Raw genomic sequence first — 18,629 nt, forward strand, 5'->3', positions numbered from 1 at the left:
GTAATACACCTATATTCTGGCTCAGCTAACAACGCCCAGGTGTTGTCCAAAACTGGGTCAGTTGAAAGGGAAAGAACACCTTTTCATTCTTCATTCTAAAGGCAAGTGACAGGAGCAACTGCTATGAATCTTCCCATGGCACATCACCTTCCCCGGGCCCTTCTCGACCTGAATGAGGCTACAGCAAAGGGAACAGATGCTCATTAATGAGGCAACACACTCCACATCACTTATTTGAGGGTGAATTCCTTAAAGCACAACGACATTCAGAGGTAGGGAACTTTCAGCCCCGAAGCAGCCTCAGTAACTACTAAGGACGACATGGGAGAAAACACAACCAGGTTGAAACTGCTCTAGTTCACCACCATCGGCTCCCTCTGGGATCTATTTGCTCCCACATCCTGTTTCTAATTGACATCTTTTCCCCAGTCCCCATTCCCAATACCACCTCTTCCCTCTTATATGAGCAAACAAGTCATTAGAACTTCCTCACACTTCCACCACAAACCACCAGCTTCTTCTCCCCCCAAATCTACAACTGGCCGGCACTAGCCCATTCCCTCTATCTTCTTCCCAGTACCAATGGATGAACTGCCTTCTCCCCTGCCCCCACCTCTCCCTCCCCTGTGCACTGCAGGCATCCCTCCCATTCCTCCTACATAACTCCTGCAATCAGTGGCTTGATTTGAGCATATTCACATTTTCTTTTTTGGGTCATTTGCATTAGCACAGTTTCATCATAGCAAAAATAAATAACAACAAAAATTCTTCCTTAACCTCATATTCCCCTCCAGCAACCACCCATCACTCTGCTCTTTTTTCTGTAACAAAATTTCTTCCAAGATTTGTCCACTCATGATCTCCACTTCCTTTTCTCCCTCGATCCCTTGAAGCCATCAGGGACTTTGTCCCTACCAATCTCCATGGGACCCCTCCTGACACAGATTCCTTGATTTGACCAGACTTCTCAGTTAAAGAAAAGGACCTGGATTTCCCATCCACAGAGCACAGTTTGGGCTGGAGGCAGAATGGGACATTTTAAGAGTACTGTGGATTAGGGCACATGTCTCTCTCACATCAAACCCTATACTATGGGCACCCATAAAGATACAAAGGCCAAACTCCAAAGCACAACTAACTGTGTTAATTATAAGCATTAAGAAGCACATTATTTCAGGTTTCAAGAAAACTTGTTGCCGAATTCTAAGAGCAGTGACTAAAGGCGTCATCAGAAACAAAACATGCTACCAACATTCTTTCCATCGCCCCACCCAAAACGAGATTTAGAACTCACAAAGGAAAAATAATGAGTATTAAAAATACAATTAATTATCAATGGCCTTGCAAGTTTCCTTGTCAGTTCTTTATAATTTATTATATTTACTTTGAAGTTCTTCAAGTTTTGATTCAGGCTAATTAACATTAGGACATTAGCTTTAGGAGAATATGGTTTCAACTAAATGGGTCAGTTTGTTAAAATTAGAAGTCTATGGAAGACACTAATATGTTGTAACAAGAGTCCAACTATGGAAGGCTAGGGGTAGAGCATTCTTATTTTAAGAAAATACAATAAAAAAACAATAAGGTTTCAAGTTATGAGGTAGACTGTCAACTAATAAGAATTTTCCCACACTTATGATTATGTAATTTTAATATGAAGGTACTTCTTGTTGGACGTTTAACCTCTATTGATTTTGATATGTGAGAATATAATAACCACATAGAACACTATTTTTTTTTTTACCTCTCCCAAAGAGAAATAGTGACGTGGAATCTGCGAATCAGGATAAATATTCTCTAGGTACCAAGAGAAAGGTTTGCATTGGAGTTTGTGTCTTAGACCAAGTCTTGATGCTATATCTCCATAATCTACCTTCGTAACACCTGTTAAAAGAAATGAGTGATTGAATTATTGATGTTCTATTGGTAGCATATTTCTATTTATGTATTACATCTAACAGCCAGATGATGGGAAAAGTGGCACCATTTTGGTGATGTGTGACTATTCAAGTGATATACCATAGATCCACTTCCCAAAGTATAAAATGAGGAAATAAATTTAATTTTTCTTTGGAAAAAATGTACTAATATATGTGAGAATGGTATACTTGCTAATAATAATACAAATGTAAGTTATATGGGATCAGAAAACTTTACTATGTTAAGGCAAAAACAAAAATCAAGATTTATTTTGCCCAAATAAATGTCGAGGAGGGAATGGTAACACTGCCAGGCAGATTTCCAGCTCATCGAACAGCTATTCCCACAAAACTGAAGATGAGACAAACGTCTGGAGAAAAGTCCCTGGAGGCATGCTACCACTGGGCTCGGACTGGGTGGAGATTCTCAGCACTTCACATCAACGTTAAATGTCGCAGTTAGGTTACAACACACGTAACACCTGGACTAACAGTAATTTCTACAATACTGACCTGGATAACTTATTAGTGTTAATAATATATTATACCAGGCATTCTGCTAAACACTCTATTTTCTTTATTCCTCACTCGAGGATATGCTTTTATTGATTTTGAAAGAAACAGTGATGTGAGAGAAACCACTGATTGGTGCCTCCTGTATGTATTCCAACCAAAGACCAAACCCACAACCTTTTTTGGTGTACGGGACAATGCTCCAACCAACCAAGCCACCCAGCCAGGGCTGCTACGTGCTTTTTATACTGTGTGATTTCATTTATTTCTTACAATGATTTATGTAGGTAAGTGTTTCACCTCTGCTCAAAGCTTTTTCTACCTCTTCTTACCTCTCCTCAGAAGGAATTAAGATCAGGGACAAGCAAGTTAGTCTTGTATTTCTAATGTAAAATAATGCTAACCTGGAGAAATTATATAGAAGAAATTCTTGAATTCATCCATCCACACTTCTGCAAGGCGTCTGTTATTTTTGTTGATAATCTGTCCTGTGCCTCCCGGAAATGTGTAAGGTGTAGCTTTCCGAAACACGTGTCCAACATGTGAGCAAGTAACGATCTCCAGGGTGCCTCCACATTGCCAAATCTGAACACAACACCAGAGAAGACTCGTTTTAAACAGTGATTGTTGAAAAAGAAATCTGTTCGCATCTGCTGAATCTCATACTTGAAATTTCACAGGCGTATAGTAGAGCACCAGTGACATGATCTTTTTAAAACCATGCTTCCGCGGGAGCAAACCTTTCTCTAATTTTTGGTTCTGATTAAACCAGAAGGTGAAGGTTAAATTCAAAAAAGATAGGCTAAAGGCTAAATACAGAAACGATAATGAGCTCTAGAGCAGTATTTTCCTAACTGCAGACCATGACTCATAAAAGGATCATAAATTCAAATTTGATGAATTGCAACTAGTACTTGCTAACAAGGACATACTGTTTCATTTAATGTTTATGTGCCGTGTGTGTATAATGAATAATGTATTTATTAATATGGTTCATGGTCAAAAAAACTTTTGACCACAGAATATTTAGCCAGAGTCCTGTCTGTTCCTCCTCCTCCAAACCTGTGTCACAGCCTGCACATTAAACACAGCCCAGGAATCTCATGAGTTATCCAGGGAGACCGTGACAACACACTCTGTTGTCCTTGTAAGCAAAAACAAAAAGGGGCTAAAAGACAGATCAAGTATGGTTTCCCATGCTTATTTAACCCCTTGAGTGCCAGGGAGCGCGATTGCGCTCCTCCTGTCTTTCGCCAAAAGTGCTGGGAGCGCTATCGCACTCCTTCTGCAGTGTCCAGTTCTAAGTCTGCTTTTATTAGTGATGATGATATTGCTAAATATGTCAATTCTTGCTGTGAAGATGACGGTTTTGTGGAAGATATTGAATATGTAACTTCATTTACTTGTGATTCACAATTTTTTTCCTAAACTGCTGTAAAATCAGCAAAAATGCCTTGGCAATTTAGCATAGTTCCTAGGATATTGGTTGGCACTCAAAGGGTTAATGAAATTATCCTTTTGCTCCTTTCAAAAAAGTGTTTCCATAAATTAAAAATCTACCAACTGCTTACAATTTAAATATTCAGTGTGTGTACTTTCACTTTTTCCCAGGATCATAAAGTGAGAAAGCTGACTAGGATCTCCAAGAGGATCGGAGTCCGAGCCTCTCCTCATATAAGTGGCAGATGTCCACTAAGGAGCGAGCGGGTTCAGATTACAGTGCAGTCGGTGTGGTTTCCACCGTAAGCTGTGTGTCTAAAACTAGGTTATTTGCAGAAATACACAATGTCATTTGAATAACATGTTGACTATTTTTAGAGCTAGCTTGAATTACTTCAGTAACAGAAATTATAAACAAATAGGGAATCTTGTATAAGTTTTATAGGTAGACTATTAAAATAACTGAATTACTTGCTTAAAATAGTTTACAATGAACGCTTAATAGTATCGCCAACTTTTTTATGAACTGAAGGCTCTGAAGTCTGGTTGAACTCATACAAGATTAATTTTTTTATTTAGCAATAACATGAATAATTAAACCATATCCATACTTAAGGTTAAGTAGATTACTTTTTCAAAGGGAACTTACCCTAAAGGAAATTTCTAGGTTTTCTCCTCCCCAGATATCCATTCCAGCATCATATGTTCCAATCTCCTGAAAGTAATCTCTGTCTATTGAAAACAGGCCTCCGGCCATGGTAGGTGTTCTGAAATTCAATCGTAATACTATACCGTTAATTACAATTTAAATTCACAGTTTTTGTTTTAAAAAGTTGTTTTATAACTGTTTATAATGACAGGATAAATGCTTAGTCTCACACTCTTGGGGATTTTCATAGCAGCCTCCAGGGGCTTGCTCTGTTTCTTGCTGTGCTATTTGGTTTTCAGACATGACCTGCACCCTGGCCAGGCCGTCACAGTTCTCCTCTCCACTCCCACAGGCTCTTCCTCAGCATCCACCTGGAAACTCCTTAAACTGAAGCTATTTTTCAAAATTCTCTCCACTTGAAAGTGCACCTACGCCACAGTTCCTAGCAACTCTAAAAGCGGCTATGGTAACCCACTAGACTCGTGTGAGCAACTCTAACATACCAGGTTCTAAAGCAGTGGTTCTCAACTTTCCTAATGCCACGACCCTTTAATACAGTTCCTCATGTTGTGGTGACCCCCAATTTCATTGTTACAAATTGAACATAATTAAAGCATAGTGATTAATCACAAAAACACATACATGTGTTTTCCGATCGTCTTAGGCGACCCCTGTGAAAGGGTCGTTCGACCCCCAGGTTGAGAACCACTGTTCTAAAGGAAGGCAAATACTGCAAAGACATAAGACTAAACAGGCTGAAATACACGGGACCCTTTCCCTACACCTGACTGGAACCGTTAAGGAAAGAAGATGAAGTACAGAATAAAATCTATACATCCTTCGGGGATCATCATCTTGACCACCAAGTATGGTATATCCTTGGCAAGAGAGGAGCTTTGTTCCGCAAAACACGGCCCCCATATGCAGAACAGGTGGGAATATGGAATTAAGCAGAGACATGATAAGAAGGAGGTTTAACTAAATGACTACCAAACATTTGATTTCCTTGAAGAATGACTGTGAAGAAAAACTAGGCTCCGACTAGAAGAAAACTATGAAGTTTTAGGGAGAAAGACACCATGGAGGTCAAATTTCAGGATGAATTGGGCCGCCTCTGTAACTCTAAAATGTACTCATTCCATGCCCTAGTGAGGTTGGCATATTTGTTTTTCCAGTAGGAATAGTTGTTTCCACACACACAAAAAAATTAGGACTTAGTTTGATTTTAGAAGAGAAAAAGAAAGTCTAGTATGGTAGGAGTCAAAGGGAATAGGCCAACACCCAGAGTGAGTATTTAGTTCAGGGGTTTCTTGACCTGGGTTTGGGGCATCTGTAAGTTTCCTAGAATTATATACTGTATCTTCGGTTTGTATATGTGCACTCCCCTCCTTAGAGGAGACATAGCATTCATTAGATTTTGCAGAGAAGTCCATCATTTACCAAGTGTTTAGGAACCCTTGGCTTAGATGGTGATTTGACTCGTCAGTGTAGGAGTGGAAAATTCCTTTACTAGGAAAGAACTCCAGCAGGCCAGGGGAAGGAGGTCAGAATCATTGACACCTCTTGTGTACTCTGCCAGGACAGGGCTTGAATTCAAGGGGAGGCAGATCTGAGAAGGCCAGGATGGGGAAACCTAAAAGCCTGCTTGTGATGGCACTCTCGATGACTACGGCAACAGCATGTGGATGCAGCTGGGATCAATCCTAGGAAGGCTCAGAAAGCTCAGGCTCTCAGGTTAAAGAGTGTGAATAGCAGGACGGTTATTATCCCTTTCTGGAAAAAAAAAGTCTATATGTGACCAAATGTAGAACAAAAGAAAATTCAGAAGTGCACTAATGAAAATACATTTTTATACATACGTCAATTCTAGTCCTTTTTATATTTAAAACAAGCATTCTAAACTTTACCAGTCAGTAAATATCATCCAGATGGTGCTAGTCTGAATTTAAAATCTTATATTTTGATACAAGAACCCAGTTTTAAGTAATATTTTCACATATTAACACGTATAATTAAGGGGTAGTTTGATTTAAGATCAATATTATTATCCTTAACAACTGAATTAAAGCATAAATTCTGACTTATAGATTTGCAAAATGTTCATATAGGAAAGAAAGAATATATGTATGTCACCATTTTTTGTGTGCACTAGATTTGTATAAGCAAAAAATTCTAATTTTATTAATTGATCAAGGGGAAAAATACCTCTTTAAAGTAATGATATATGTGAAAGATGGCTCTTAAATACATATAAGGTACCCATATGTTTCATGTCTCTGAAAATACACTTATAATCCTTATAATTCCCAAAGCTTCACAATCCCCTGCCAATAACACTCTAGGGAAAATGTTTGACAAATTAATTACCTGACAGGAAGAGTCCGGTCACCTTTCCTTCTGTCCATTTCTCTTTGGGGAACAGGGTACCAGCGAAAATTGAGCTTCCAATTGAATCCCCCATAGGTCATATCAGAACCCGCCATGTACTCAAAAGTATCATCACTGATCACGTCGATAATGGGACACACCACTGTTTTCCTGAAATCAGAAAGGCAAATTTAAAAATCTTCCAAAGCTTCCCTTTTTGAGGCCTACTATAACAATAGTACACTAAGTGTTTTTAAAATAAGAACATTTCAGAGGGAAGGGGGTGGGGGGGAGAGGTTAACCAAAGAACTTACATGCATATATGGACACAGACAATAGTGCAGTGAAGGCCTGGGGAGGAGGTGAGAGCAGGATGGAGGAGGTCAATGGGGAAGAAAAGGGGATACCTGCTATATCCTACCAACGTAACATCATAACTATTTATTTATAATGTTGTGATAACCGTCCATCCCTTTTTCATTCATACTTTTACATTATCTGCCACCAAACCACCACCATCTAGTATTTTTGCTGTGAGCATTGCTAAAAACGTTGCCTCAGGCATTTTCAATGTATAATGAATTGGCCATAAAAATAAAATCACAAGAAAGAGATGTTAAAACATAAGACATAAACATGAAAGTGTGGATACAAAAATTAAAACATTTTGTTTAAAATGTGTGTAGCTTCATGGCAATACTGTGCAAATAACTGGGTTTATGTTGTGGATTTGACCCAGGGGAAATGCCGGTTCAACCCTGCAACCTCCAAGAGGGCCCTCGGCCTCTCTCCTACTGCAGTGTGCACTGGATTGGTATGAACAGAACGTTCTCACATGCGCTAGCTTTGTATAAGGATGCCCTGAATTACTGCTGTGCTTGAAAATAAGAAACCAACTCTTGGGGCAAATCACTGTCACCTGAAAGAAATGTTAACTATTTTTTTAATCTTTATTGTTGAAAGTATTACAGATGTCCCCTTTCCCCCATTGACCCCTTCTAGCCCACACTTGGCCCCAGCCCCAGGCGAAATGCTAACTATTTTAAGACCACCATGTCTACTTGTCACTGTACAGACATGTGAGGGCTAGCTAAAAGTTATATAAAAGTGGGAGTTACTGCAAGAACTTTGTCAATAAGGAAATGACACCAACCAACCAAACCAAAACTGGCAAGCAGTTATCTTTTTTACTACAGTTGATTGATTTGTCAATGGAGAAATGAAATCAAACAAAAATATTCCAAACTGTCAACCAGTTATTTCATCTTTTTTATGGCAAAATTGCCTCACAGCCAATTAGTTACGCAGCAAAATTATTTTTCTTAACAGAAAAAAATCCTCTACAACTCAGCACACTGATTTTTTCTTTGCCAACCCTGACACCTTTTACTTACTTCTTGTATCACTGTAAAATCTACAGCTTCTTAATAATCCTGAGGAACAGTAGTAATTCATGGCATCCTTATCTTGTTCCACATCTTTTAAAAAACACTTTCAACATTTCTCCATTAACATGATGTTTGCTTGCTAAGGTTTTGTTGTTTTTAAGTTGTCCTTTCTCAGATTAGTAAATTTCCATTCTATAACCGTTCGCTAAGTAATTTTAATTATAAATGGACCCTTATTCTGTACCTACTGAAGTGGTCCCAGAGTTTTAATCAGTTTCAGAAATGTGTTAATGGGGTGTATTATATAAATTGGCTTTATATTAAACTAAATGAATTGATCATGCTATGATATATATGTATGTGTTTATATAAAATATTGTATATATTGATATATATGTGCATATATAATATATATAATTGTCTCCCTCTAAGTTGGACTCAAGTTTGCTGGTATTGTGATATTTTTGTATTAGCATTCATGAGTAGGTTTGAATATTTTTCAACATATATCTTTTCTGGTTTTCCTATTAAGGTTATACTAGTTCCATAAAACGAGTTGAGTTGGTTCTCTACTTTCCATACTCTGTGTATAAATTCTTAGGAGAGATCTGTTTCCCCTCTGCCACCCATGCCAAGGTTGAAGCAGGCACATTTTCTCTGGGGTGGTGGGATTTCTTTCCCCTCCTCACTTACGCTGAGGTACAGATGACAGGGTCCTCGCTCTAGACAGGTGTTTGCTATTCACCTTCCTACTCAGGCAGGGCCAGGCTTTGTCTCCTGTCCTGTCTTTCAAGGCAGAGGCTCAGTGTCCCCAAGTTCAGTGGAAACCGTACAAGTGAAAGCTGGCTTTTGTGTTTGAACTACTCACTTGTTCTCACTTTGTTTTGAGACCTGCAAAATTTCTTTTTTTTTTTTTTTTTTTATATTTTATTGATTTTTCACAGAGAGAGGAAGGGGGAGAGATAGAAAGTCAGAAACATCGATGAGAGAGAAACATCAATCAGCTGCCTCCTGCACATCTCCCACTGGGGATGTGCCCGCAACCCAGGTTCATGCCCTTGACCGGAATCGAACCTGGGACCTTTCAGTCCGCAGGCCGATGCTCTATCCACTGAGCCAAACCGGTTTTGGCAAGACCTGCAAAATTTCTTACTTTGCTGCCAAGTCAGAGATGCATTTAAAACTGATTTTTGTATTTTACCCAGCATTTAGCTTTCCAGCTGGGAAACTTTACTTGGGATCCTAATCTACCACACAGCCTGAACTGGAAGCTGCTGTGATGATTTCAGCCAATCCCCTTTCTTATTTTGGTTGTCACTTCACGGTGCTTCTCTCCATGGATCCCGTCTCCTGCTTCATCAAGGCTATGTGTTGTCTTTATGCAAGCAAGTATTTCCTAAGTCAGTCACCTGTTACTTCCTAAAGCTGTTGTATCTCCTCATCGCCAATGTAGGTACTTCCTGTTCATCTTTGAATGGGTAGAGATTGAGGTCCAGCAATTGCTAACAAACAGAATAGATGTAATGGCTGTGACATGCCCTATGCTCCACGTGACCAGTAAAAGTTTAGCGTGCTAAAATCTAAACCTCAATGTTAAGTTGACACAGACAGGCTCTAGCTCAAACTGCGAGGACAAACAGAAATTCAACTAATAGAGGTCTAGCAAACTGAAGAGTCAGGTGCTCTCCTGATACACAGAACCAAGCCAGAGCCCAATAGTAGACATTCTTTAACAAATGTGCATTAAGAAAGAAGACAATCATGGGCACCCACAGCACCCAATGCTGCTCCTGTGTTATCTAAGGCTAGAGGCCCAGTGCACGAAATGCGTGTGGGGACGGGGGTGTTTCCTCAGTCCAGCCTGCACCCTCTCCAATCCGGGATCCCTCGGGGGATGTCCGACTGCCGGTTTTGACCTAAACTGGCAGTCGGACATCTCTCTCACAATCCTGGACCGCTGGCTCCTAATTGCTCACCTGCCTGCCTGGTCGCCCCTAACTGTCCCCCCGTTGCCAGCCTGGTCACTCCTAAAGCCCTCCTCCCCCACCAGCCTGGTCACCCCTTACTACCCCCCTACCAGCCTGGTTGCCCCCAACATCCCCCCCCGCCAGCCTAATTGCCCCCAACTGCACACCCCTTTCCCCCCTGCCAGCCTGGTCGCCCCACGCAGCCTGCTTGTTCAGTCGTTTGGTCGTCCCTCACTAACCCCCCTGCCGGCCTAGTCATAGGCAGCCATATTGTGAGGGTGTGAGGGATAATTTGCATATTACCTATTTATTGTATGGGATTATAGTGCTTTTCAGCATTTCAGGATGTAACACGTATCTCCCCATCCTCTTCTACTTCTTGCTGTCCTACATTTCCAGGAAACATGTAGACCAAGTATGTCAAACTCCTGGCCGGCAGGTTGCATGCCTCATTTAATGAGTTTGACATGCCTAAACCAAGATGGGATATCCTGCCTGCTCCAGTGTTGGCTTCACAGAGTAGAGACAAGCAAAGGGTTTTACCCTACTCTTCCTGACTTCACTGTCCATCTCTTCTGCCCCCGCTCAGTGAACAGAGTATATACACAGTATACATCTTAACAGCATGCTTCCTAATCCAGCCTCATTAACAAGAGTTTGCAAACATTCCTTTCAGACTTTAGAATGTGGTCTTCATAATTAGCTTCAGACGAAATCGTTTTTGTATTATTCACAAATACAGAATTTTGCAACTTACCATGTAGTTTAGGACAAACACACTGAAAACATGTTTACAGACTCCAAAAAATTACCTGTCCTGTTTGATCCTGGCTAAGAGAGGCTCCAGCCACCCCACTGTGCACTCACAGTGAGCATCTAAGAATGTGATCACTTGGCCTTTGGACACAGCGGCTCCTTTTAACCTGGCTCTGATTAATCCAGAACGCTGTTCCATTCGAATTACATGAACTGGTACTTTTAATTTTTTCACATAACTCTCCAGAGGTCTTTTCAAAAAGTCTGAAAAATTAAAGAAAAAATAACATGAAAAACTGAACTGGCGTAATCTAGATGTAAAGCAATTTTGATCTGCAATATTCATTCAACAAATATTTCCTGAGCACTTCAGTGAGGCTCCCTGACTCACAAACCCACTTTGCTAGAGGGTACCAAACCCTTTAATCTCCCAAGAGAAAGTACCAGGGCTGCCTCTCCCTTTTTACACAAGGCATCAGGAGGGAGCCTTGGAATTCAGGCTCAAAGACAGGCACGTTACCACATTTCTCTAAGCAGTTCTTAGTCAGGCTCAGTGCTACTTCTTCTAGTTGTGCTTAAGGATCAGGAATAGAAAGAATATAGTTCGAGAGCATTAAATCCAGACGGCAATAGAGAACAGGAACGCATATGCAATAGCTGTTAGAGTTCAGAAAATTTTGGGATTTCTTCCAAGGTAGAAACTAATTGTCATATTGATTACTGCAGTCTTTTATTAGTAGTTCTTTTATCAGGAGATAATAATGAAGTCAAGCTCGGAAGGGAAATGGTGGACTGTAATTGCAAGACCAAACAGAGATCCTTAACAGACAAGTAGGTATCAGTAAAAGTGGTTTTAAGAGGAAAGGGCAAGTGAGGAGAAAAAGGGGAAAAGAGAAAGGGAGAGGAAGTGGCATATGAAATTAATAGCTATCCTAGAGCCATGCAGACAGAGTTATGACCCTGAGCTAAGGATGTCCTGCCTCCAAAGTACATAATTGACTTTAGAAAGCAAAGAGGATTTTTCAGATCAGGTTATTTTGTGGTATTCATGCTGGAGAAGCTATTGATGGTGGAATGGCCCAATGTCCTTCCAAGTAGCCCCCACACAGTAGGTATGAGGATAATCTCTCTAGGGAAGGAAACACCTGAGCTGGAACTACTGGAACTCCGATGACTAGCCTTGTCCTATAGGACTCTAATAATGGGAAGGTCACAGGTCAATCAAGGTGTATCATAAGGGGTTCTCTAAGTATTCAAAGTGGGGATCCTAAGGGATTCCTACATAATGGAGAGGGAAAGACAAATAGGAGTGAAATGATCTTGTCTGTTTAGTAAGAAGACCAGAATGACTCAATATGGAAATAAATAGGGATATGCCCCACTGCACCAGACGAGCCATCATTTCCATTGCTGCTAATATATTTCCTGATGTATTTGGGCTAAAAGAGTATCTGAAAAATATTTGGAATAGAACTCCTATCTGATCAATACTGTGATTTTATGAATCAAATCTTATAGTCAAAAAGATATACTTTGAGTAAAAACGTAAGGGTAGTGCCAATCCCAGAGATTGTCACCAATTTTAGATTCGGAAATCTAAGGCTCAGAATATTAAATGAACGGATCAAGATGGCACAGCTTGTCAAGAGGTTAATTTAAGATTTAAAGCCATGTCTGCCTAACTTTGAAGCCCATCTTTTCATCCATAGCAAGAAATCCCAGCAGAAAGCTACAGAGAGAACTTAGGACTGTGGACTTGCCTGATCTGACACACATTTGAATTACTGTATGTCCAGAGTCTGACAGACTCTCCTGTGGAAGGGTGTGAGCTCTGTCCTGTCTACAAATAAAATGAAAAATAAATGACTCTTTGGTCTGGCAGCTCAAAAAAGTTACTATTCCACAAATTTTCTTGACATCTTAGTTTGACATGTTTGTGGCTTTCATGCAATAATGTTAAGAAATAAGTGTCTTCCTAACAGTTGACATTGAGTATGGACTCAGGGCTGGGCAGGGGACTAGTAACTATTCAAGCCTCATTTTACAAAAATGAGCACAGGGGGTGGAGGGTGAGGGTGTTAGGTGACTGTGATTAGAAGCTACTACTGTCATCTAAAAATAAGAGAATCTTGTTGATTAGAATATCTTTATAGCTGTTAGCCTACAAATGGATGCCTAGGCATCTCTCCACCAGGGAGTGTGAGGTTGTCAGAGAATGGGAGTGGCAGGGGAAATTTCACTGCTCATAGCAAAATATGAGAAAGCTTATTAGCCAGAACTTTAGAAAGAGCAAGGAATTTAAAGTCTAATAAATCTGACTCCTAATCCCTACTAAATAAGAACCTCCCTTTCCTTTTGTGTAAATGAGAAAAACACAATAGTCATCTTGGAGGAGGAACATTCTATCAGTTATGAATCTTAAGATAACCTGAAATGACAATTACCTTAACTTCTGACATGAACTAGGGATGCATCTAGACCAGCGGTTCTCAACCTGTGGGTCGCGACCCCTCTGGGGGTCGAACGACCCTTTCACAGGGGTCGCCTAAGACCATCGGAAAACACATATATAATTACATATTGTTTTTGTGATTAATCACTATGCTTTAATTATGTTCAATTTATAACAAAGAAAATACATCCTGCATATCAGATATTTACATTACGATTAATAACAGTAGCAAAATTACAGCTATGAAGTAGCAACGAAAATAATTTTATGGTTGGGGGTTACCACAACATGAGGAACTGTATTAAAGGGTCGTGGCATTAGGAAGGTTGAGAACCACTGATCTAGACTGTCTTTACTAGAGACCCTGTAACAGTAAAGTTGTAACAGATGGGATATACAGAGCAGTTCAGAGGTCAAGCCCTTGATTTATAAAGCTAAGCCTCATTTTCCTCATCAAAAGAATAGAAATAATGATAGAGTCTACTTCAGTGATGGCGAACCTTTTGAGCTCAGCGTGTCAGCATATTGAAAAACCCTAACTTAACTCTGGTGCCGTGTCACATATAGAAATTTTTTGATATTTGCAACCATAGTAAAACAAAGACATATTTTTGATATTTATTTTATATATTTAAATGCCATTTAACAAAGAAAAATCAGCCAAAAAAATGGGTTCGCGTGTCACCTCTGACATGCGTGTCATAGGTTCGCCATCATTGGTCTACTTCATACTTCTTTAATAAATGGAGCTACTATCAACTCAGCAGGTTAGCTATGAAATCAAGTGTCCTGAGGCCATGAACAGACTATGCATGCTACACAATAGGAAGCTTGTACAGACAGGCTATAAAAGCAAGGATTAACGGACTGGCAGATTACTCATTCATTCATTAAATAAATCTGTGCACTAAGTAATAGGCACTGTGAGCAATGAGGAGATCATGGTGTACAGACAGACCTGGAGTGTGGAGTCTAATTGGAGGACAGGTGGGGGAACAGGAGACAAGTAAACAATTAAATCTCTGGTGAGAGCTGTGGGGGAGGACAGTCTTCCAAGACATGTTCAGAATAGAACCTGATCTTGGGAGGTCAAGGAGGCCTCTCTAAAAATAACTTGATTCTGAGTAAACATCGGAACTGTGCTGTGGGGATGGGTGGGCAGGGAATGGTTAAGATATGACTGAAGATGCAGGAAGAAGCCAGGCATAAAGGCCTTTGAGGAAAGATTCTCAGAGAAGTGGCATGATCAGATGTGCATGTCTGAAGGCTCGCTCTGCATGCAGCACAGCATGGGAGCGGATGGGGGTGGGGGGATGAGTGTATGTGAGAAGACTAGTCTATTTCACCAATCCAGGTGAGAAATGACGGTGCCTGGATGTGCTTTATGAAGAGGAAAAAGCAAACTTAGAGAGTTACTTAAAATAAAGAGCTTGCTCTGGGGTTCCTGGTCCCAACAGTTACCACCTAAACAAGAGAGCCAAAGGAAATTATCCTATATAATAAAAGCCTAATATGCTAAGTGTCCAGTCTTCCGTGCAACCAATCAAAGTGTAATATGCTAATGATATGCTAAGGCCACTCAACCACTCGCTATGACATGCACTGACCACCGGGAGGCAGACACTCTGACTGGTAGGTTAGCTTGCTGCTGGGGTCCAGTGATTGGGAATGAGCGAGAGGGGCCGGACATGCCCTGGAGCCCTCCCGTGGCCCCTCCCCAGCCCTGCTCGTGTACCAGTGGGGTACCTCGGCCTGGCCTGCACCCTCTGCAAACATGGCTGAGGGAACCCTCCTCCCCCGACTACATGAATTTCGTGCACCAGACTTCTAGTATTAGATAATTCTCAATCTGAATAGCAAGACCACCATTATAACCACAAAAACACAATGCCTAGCAGTTCCCAAATATCAGAAATGGTGACCTAAAATCCTGAGCTTTTTAGGCAGGATGATAAAGGAGAAGCAGATCCCTGCTGGGGGCGCTGGTAACAATTAGGGACCCCAATGAATGACTAAGAGCTCAGGTATAGCAGTGAGGAAAAGCCGCCCGCTCACCCATGTTTTCTCCTACAGATGAGGAAGGGGAAACAATAACTGATATATGTGACTTTCTTTGTCACTTTATAGAGTTGTGGGCAAGTCTTCCTAATTAGGCCACATCCTACAGAAACTTACTATTCCGTACAGCCTTCTCAGGCACCTAATAGAGTAACAGAGAAACCAAAGGAGGGAATGGGAAAGTAAGTCATTTCATCTGAAGAAAAATATCTCTCCTTGAGGAATATTTAATTTAGCAAGTATCAACGTATGAGTAAACCAAATACAAGTCACTGTCAGTAAAGATGTTTGTGTAGATTACTGCTTAAATGAACTTCAGTTAATTTTCTTAAAGGATTAATTAACTCCTAGCAAACAATTATCCACCTGAGGTTTATACTTCGTCAACAGTAATTATTTGTTTTAAGTGTATTCTTAATTTATAACAGCTCTCATTAATTTTTATATTAATCACATTATATATTATACTATTATTGCATGATTATAAACTGTCTCCTTAATTGGATTAGGCAGATAAACTATAAGGTATGTGAGAATTTAGGACTATAACTTATTCTTTCTTTATACCACTATAATCTAGCAAACTAATAAGCTTTAAATTGTTATTAATGGGCAAATTGTTCCCATTAATTAGGGTATGAAATGATTAAATTTAATCATGGTTATATATACATATTTAGTGTGAGCACAGGAAGGAGAAGGTATAATATGTGACTGAACTATCTTAGCAGATGCAATGAAAGATTAGGCAAGAGAGAAGTGGTAGATCATGAAGTTTAAGGCTAATCAAGGAAGGAAGGGAAGCCATTTTTGGTAGTTCCCTCCAAGTTTTTCTCATGTGAGTTTAGGAATATTGGGGGAATACATGACAATAATAATTCCAAATAGATGTGCGTGGGGGGGCGGGGGTTGTGGGGGGAGTCTGGGAAAGGCCAGATAACTCTGAACTTAACAGGTTGTTTTAATGATGGACTAAGCCAAGCCTTTCCTACATTAGCTTGTAATGTGAAATCTCTAAGAAGGATGCAGAATAAATAATGTTGGGCCAAGGTACTTTTAATTAACATACCTTTCCAAAAGAGTACTTCATGAAACAGTTTGAGGGATTCTAAGTTTGTGGAAAATTCTGAGATTCTTGGAAGAATATAGTCTTATTATGAGATCAGAGTCATATACCACTTTTTCTCAGGCTCCTTCCTCATACCTTTCTGCACCTCGCTACAGGTAATGAACTTGGAAATGGAGTGAAATGGGAAAACCTAAGCGGGATCTGGGGAACTAAGGCTCACCTCTAGGGCTTCATTTTGCCACCTGGGATACTTCCCATTGGACACAGAACTGACGCTTCCCAGTCATGGTTCTAAGTAAGACCCAGTTTCTCTCCAATAACCCGGGGCTGCAGCTTCTCACAGAGAAAATCCTAAAATTATGTGGATTTATTCACTATTCTACATAAATGTCTATATTATATAGCATTATTTCTTTTTTAAAACAAGATTAAGAGACACAAATTCAAAGTTAATTAAAGTAATGTTTAAAGTTTCACAGTGTGTAATTCTTTTTGCATATCTGAATAAGTCCAAATGCCACAACTATTTTTAGGATAAATTAGAAGTTTTGTATAAAGTTACTGGGTTGAAAATGATAGCAACTAGTTTTTTAATCATTAATGACAAACGATGTAGGATATTATTGGTGTCACAATTTAAAATTTACCTCTTTCACTGGCATCATCTACTAGAACAATTTCTTCTAGCATGTGTCTTGGTGAGCGATTTATGACACTATGGACAGTTCGCAGAAGTGTGCTCCAGGCCTCATTGTGGAAAACAATCACCACACTTGTTGTAGGAAGATTATCTGGATACACCTTTGTTTTACACCTAGAGACAAAGCAAATGCCTTTATAGAAAGTGACTGTTACGATAGCACAATGAATGAATCTAGACTAGAATGGGCAATAGAACAATAAAAACAGTGTGCTCTAGTGGTGGGACTCTTGGTAACTTTTCATTTATTTAGATTTTGGTTAATGTTGCATATTTAAAGAATAGTGCCTATTTAAAGCTATATGTTTAAATTAAAATTATTTTAAAGAGGTCAACTGTATGCTTACAATTAGGCACCTCTTCCTGATGAATGTCTTCTGTTGATTCAGTTTAACGGAGAATGTACTTAAGGCTGTGTCATCATCCCAAACTGAATTTATCTCAAGAATCCAATTGGACCAAAAAAACAAAACAAAAAAACAACAGAACCACTAGGATCTACACAAATATATACCTTCCACAAAGGAGGAGAACTAGTATTTACAGAATATCTATGGTGTACTAGGCATTAGGCTTCCTAATAATTCTGTGAGGTACTTGGAGCTACATTTCACAGCCAGCGGACAGACACAGCCAGGGAATAGCAGGGCCTGGCTGAGGACTCCACAGTCCATGCTCTGCTGGCCAAGCTCACAATGCTGCCTCCTCAATACTGAAATACCAACATGCATCTTGTTTAGTAAAGACAATGTCTAGAAATGCAATCATCAGAAAGACCAAACACACTCAAAAATATATGCACACAGAATCACTACAACAGTGGGCTGATGCTATTAATGGGAGTGAGTTATATACTGGAGTGGAGTTGGAGTTGACTGAAAATCCCTGTTTTTTAAAGAATGAGTCAAAACACAAGTGATTTCACTTATGGCCCCTATGTACAACACTGATTAAAAGGTGGCCTATACAATGAGCACACTTGTTATATGTGAGTGAAAGGATTACTGAGTAAACTCTAATGCAGGAAATCCACTGTATGGTCTGCGAGTTAGCTTGAGCGCTTGCTGGAGTGTTTTAGGGAATAAAGAGATTAAATTTGCTTAGGATAGTGTTCCATCTCAGCAAGACTGGGCTTACCAGAGAATCCACGCAAATACCTAATAATTCAGGAATGTAGAACAACAGAAGTCCCTTGATAATTATTTTTTCTATTATTTTTCAACTGTTCAAGTCCCGCTCTACTTATCCTAACCATCTTATAGCCTGAAATGGCACTAAGAGTTGCATATACATCATTCCACTTTATCCTTACAACAACACATAAGACAGAGGTATTATGCCAATTTTACAG

The 18,629-nt window shown here is 39.8% G+C and overlaps 1 protein-coding gene across 5 annotated transcripts in view; it reads right to left on the reverse strand.

Annotated features, from left to right (window-relative positions):
• GALNT1 (polypeptide N-acetylgalactosaminyltransferase 1) overlaps positions 1–18,629 on the reverse strand; it is an 87,831-nt gene that overhangs the window by 12,916 nt on the left and 56,286 nt on the right. For all 5 annotated transcript variants that reach the window (XM_036323214.1, XM_036323215.1, XM_036323211.1 and 2 more), the window contains 6 exons: positions 17,226–17,392; positions 11,056–11,263; positions 6,889–7,059; positions 4,522–4,639; positions 2,837–3,017; positions 1,745–1,884 (listed from right to left, as the gene is read on the reverse strand). In XM_036323214.1, coding sequence (XP_036179107.1) covers positions 1,745–1,884; positions 2,837–3,017; positions 4,522–4,639; positions 6,889–7,059; positions 11,056–11,263; positions 17,226–17,392 — 985 coding nt within the window. The remainder of the gene's footprint in view (positions 1–1,744; positions 1,885–2,836; positions 3,018–4,521; positions 4,640–6,888; positions 7,060–11,055; positions 11,264–17,225; positions 17,393–18,629) is intronic.

The sequence above is a fragment of the Myotis myotis genome, unplaced genomic scaffold (assembly GCF_014108235.1).
Source record: "Myotis myotis isolate mMyoMyo1 unplaced genomic scaffold, mMyoMyo1.p scaffold_m19_p_9, whole genome shotgun sequence".
Taxonomy (NCBI): Eukaryota; Metazoa; Chordata; class Mammalia; order Chiroptera; family Vespertilionidae; genus Myotis; species Myotis myotis.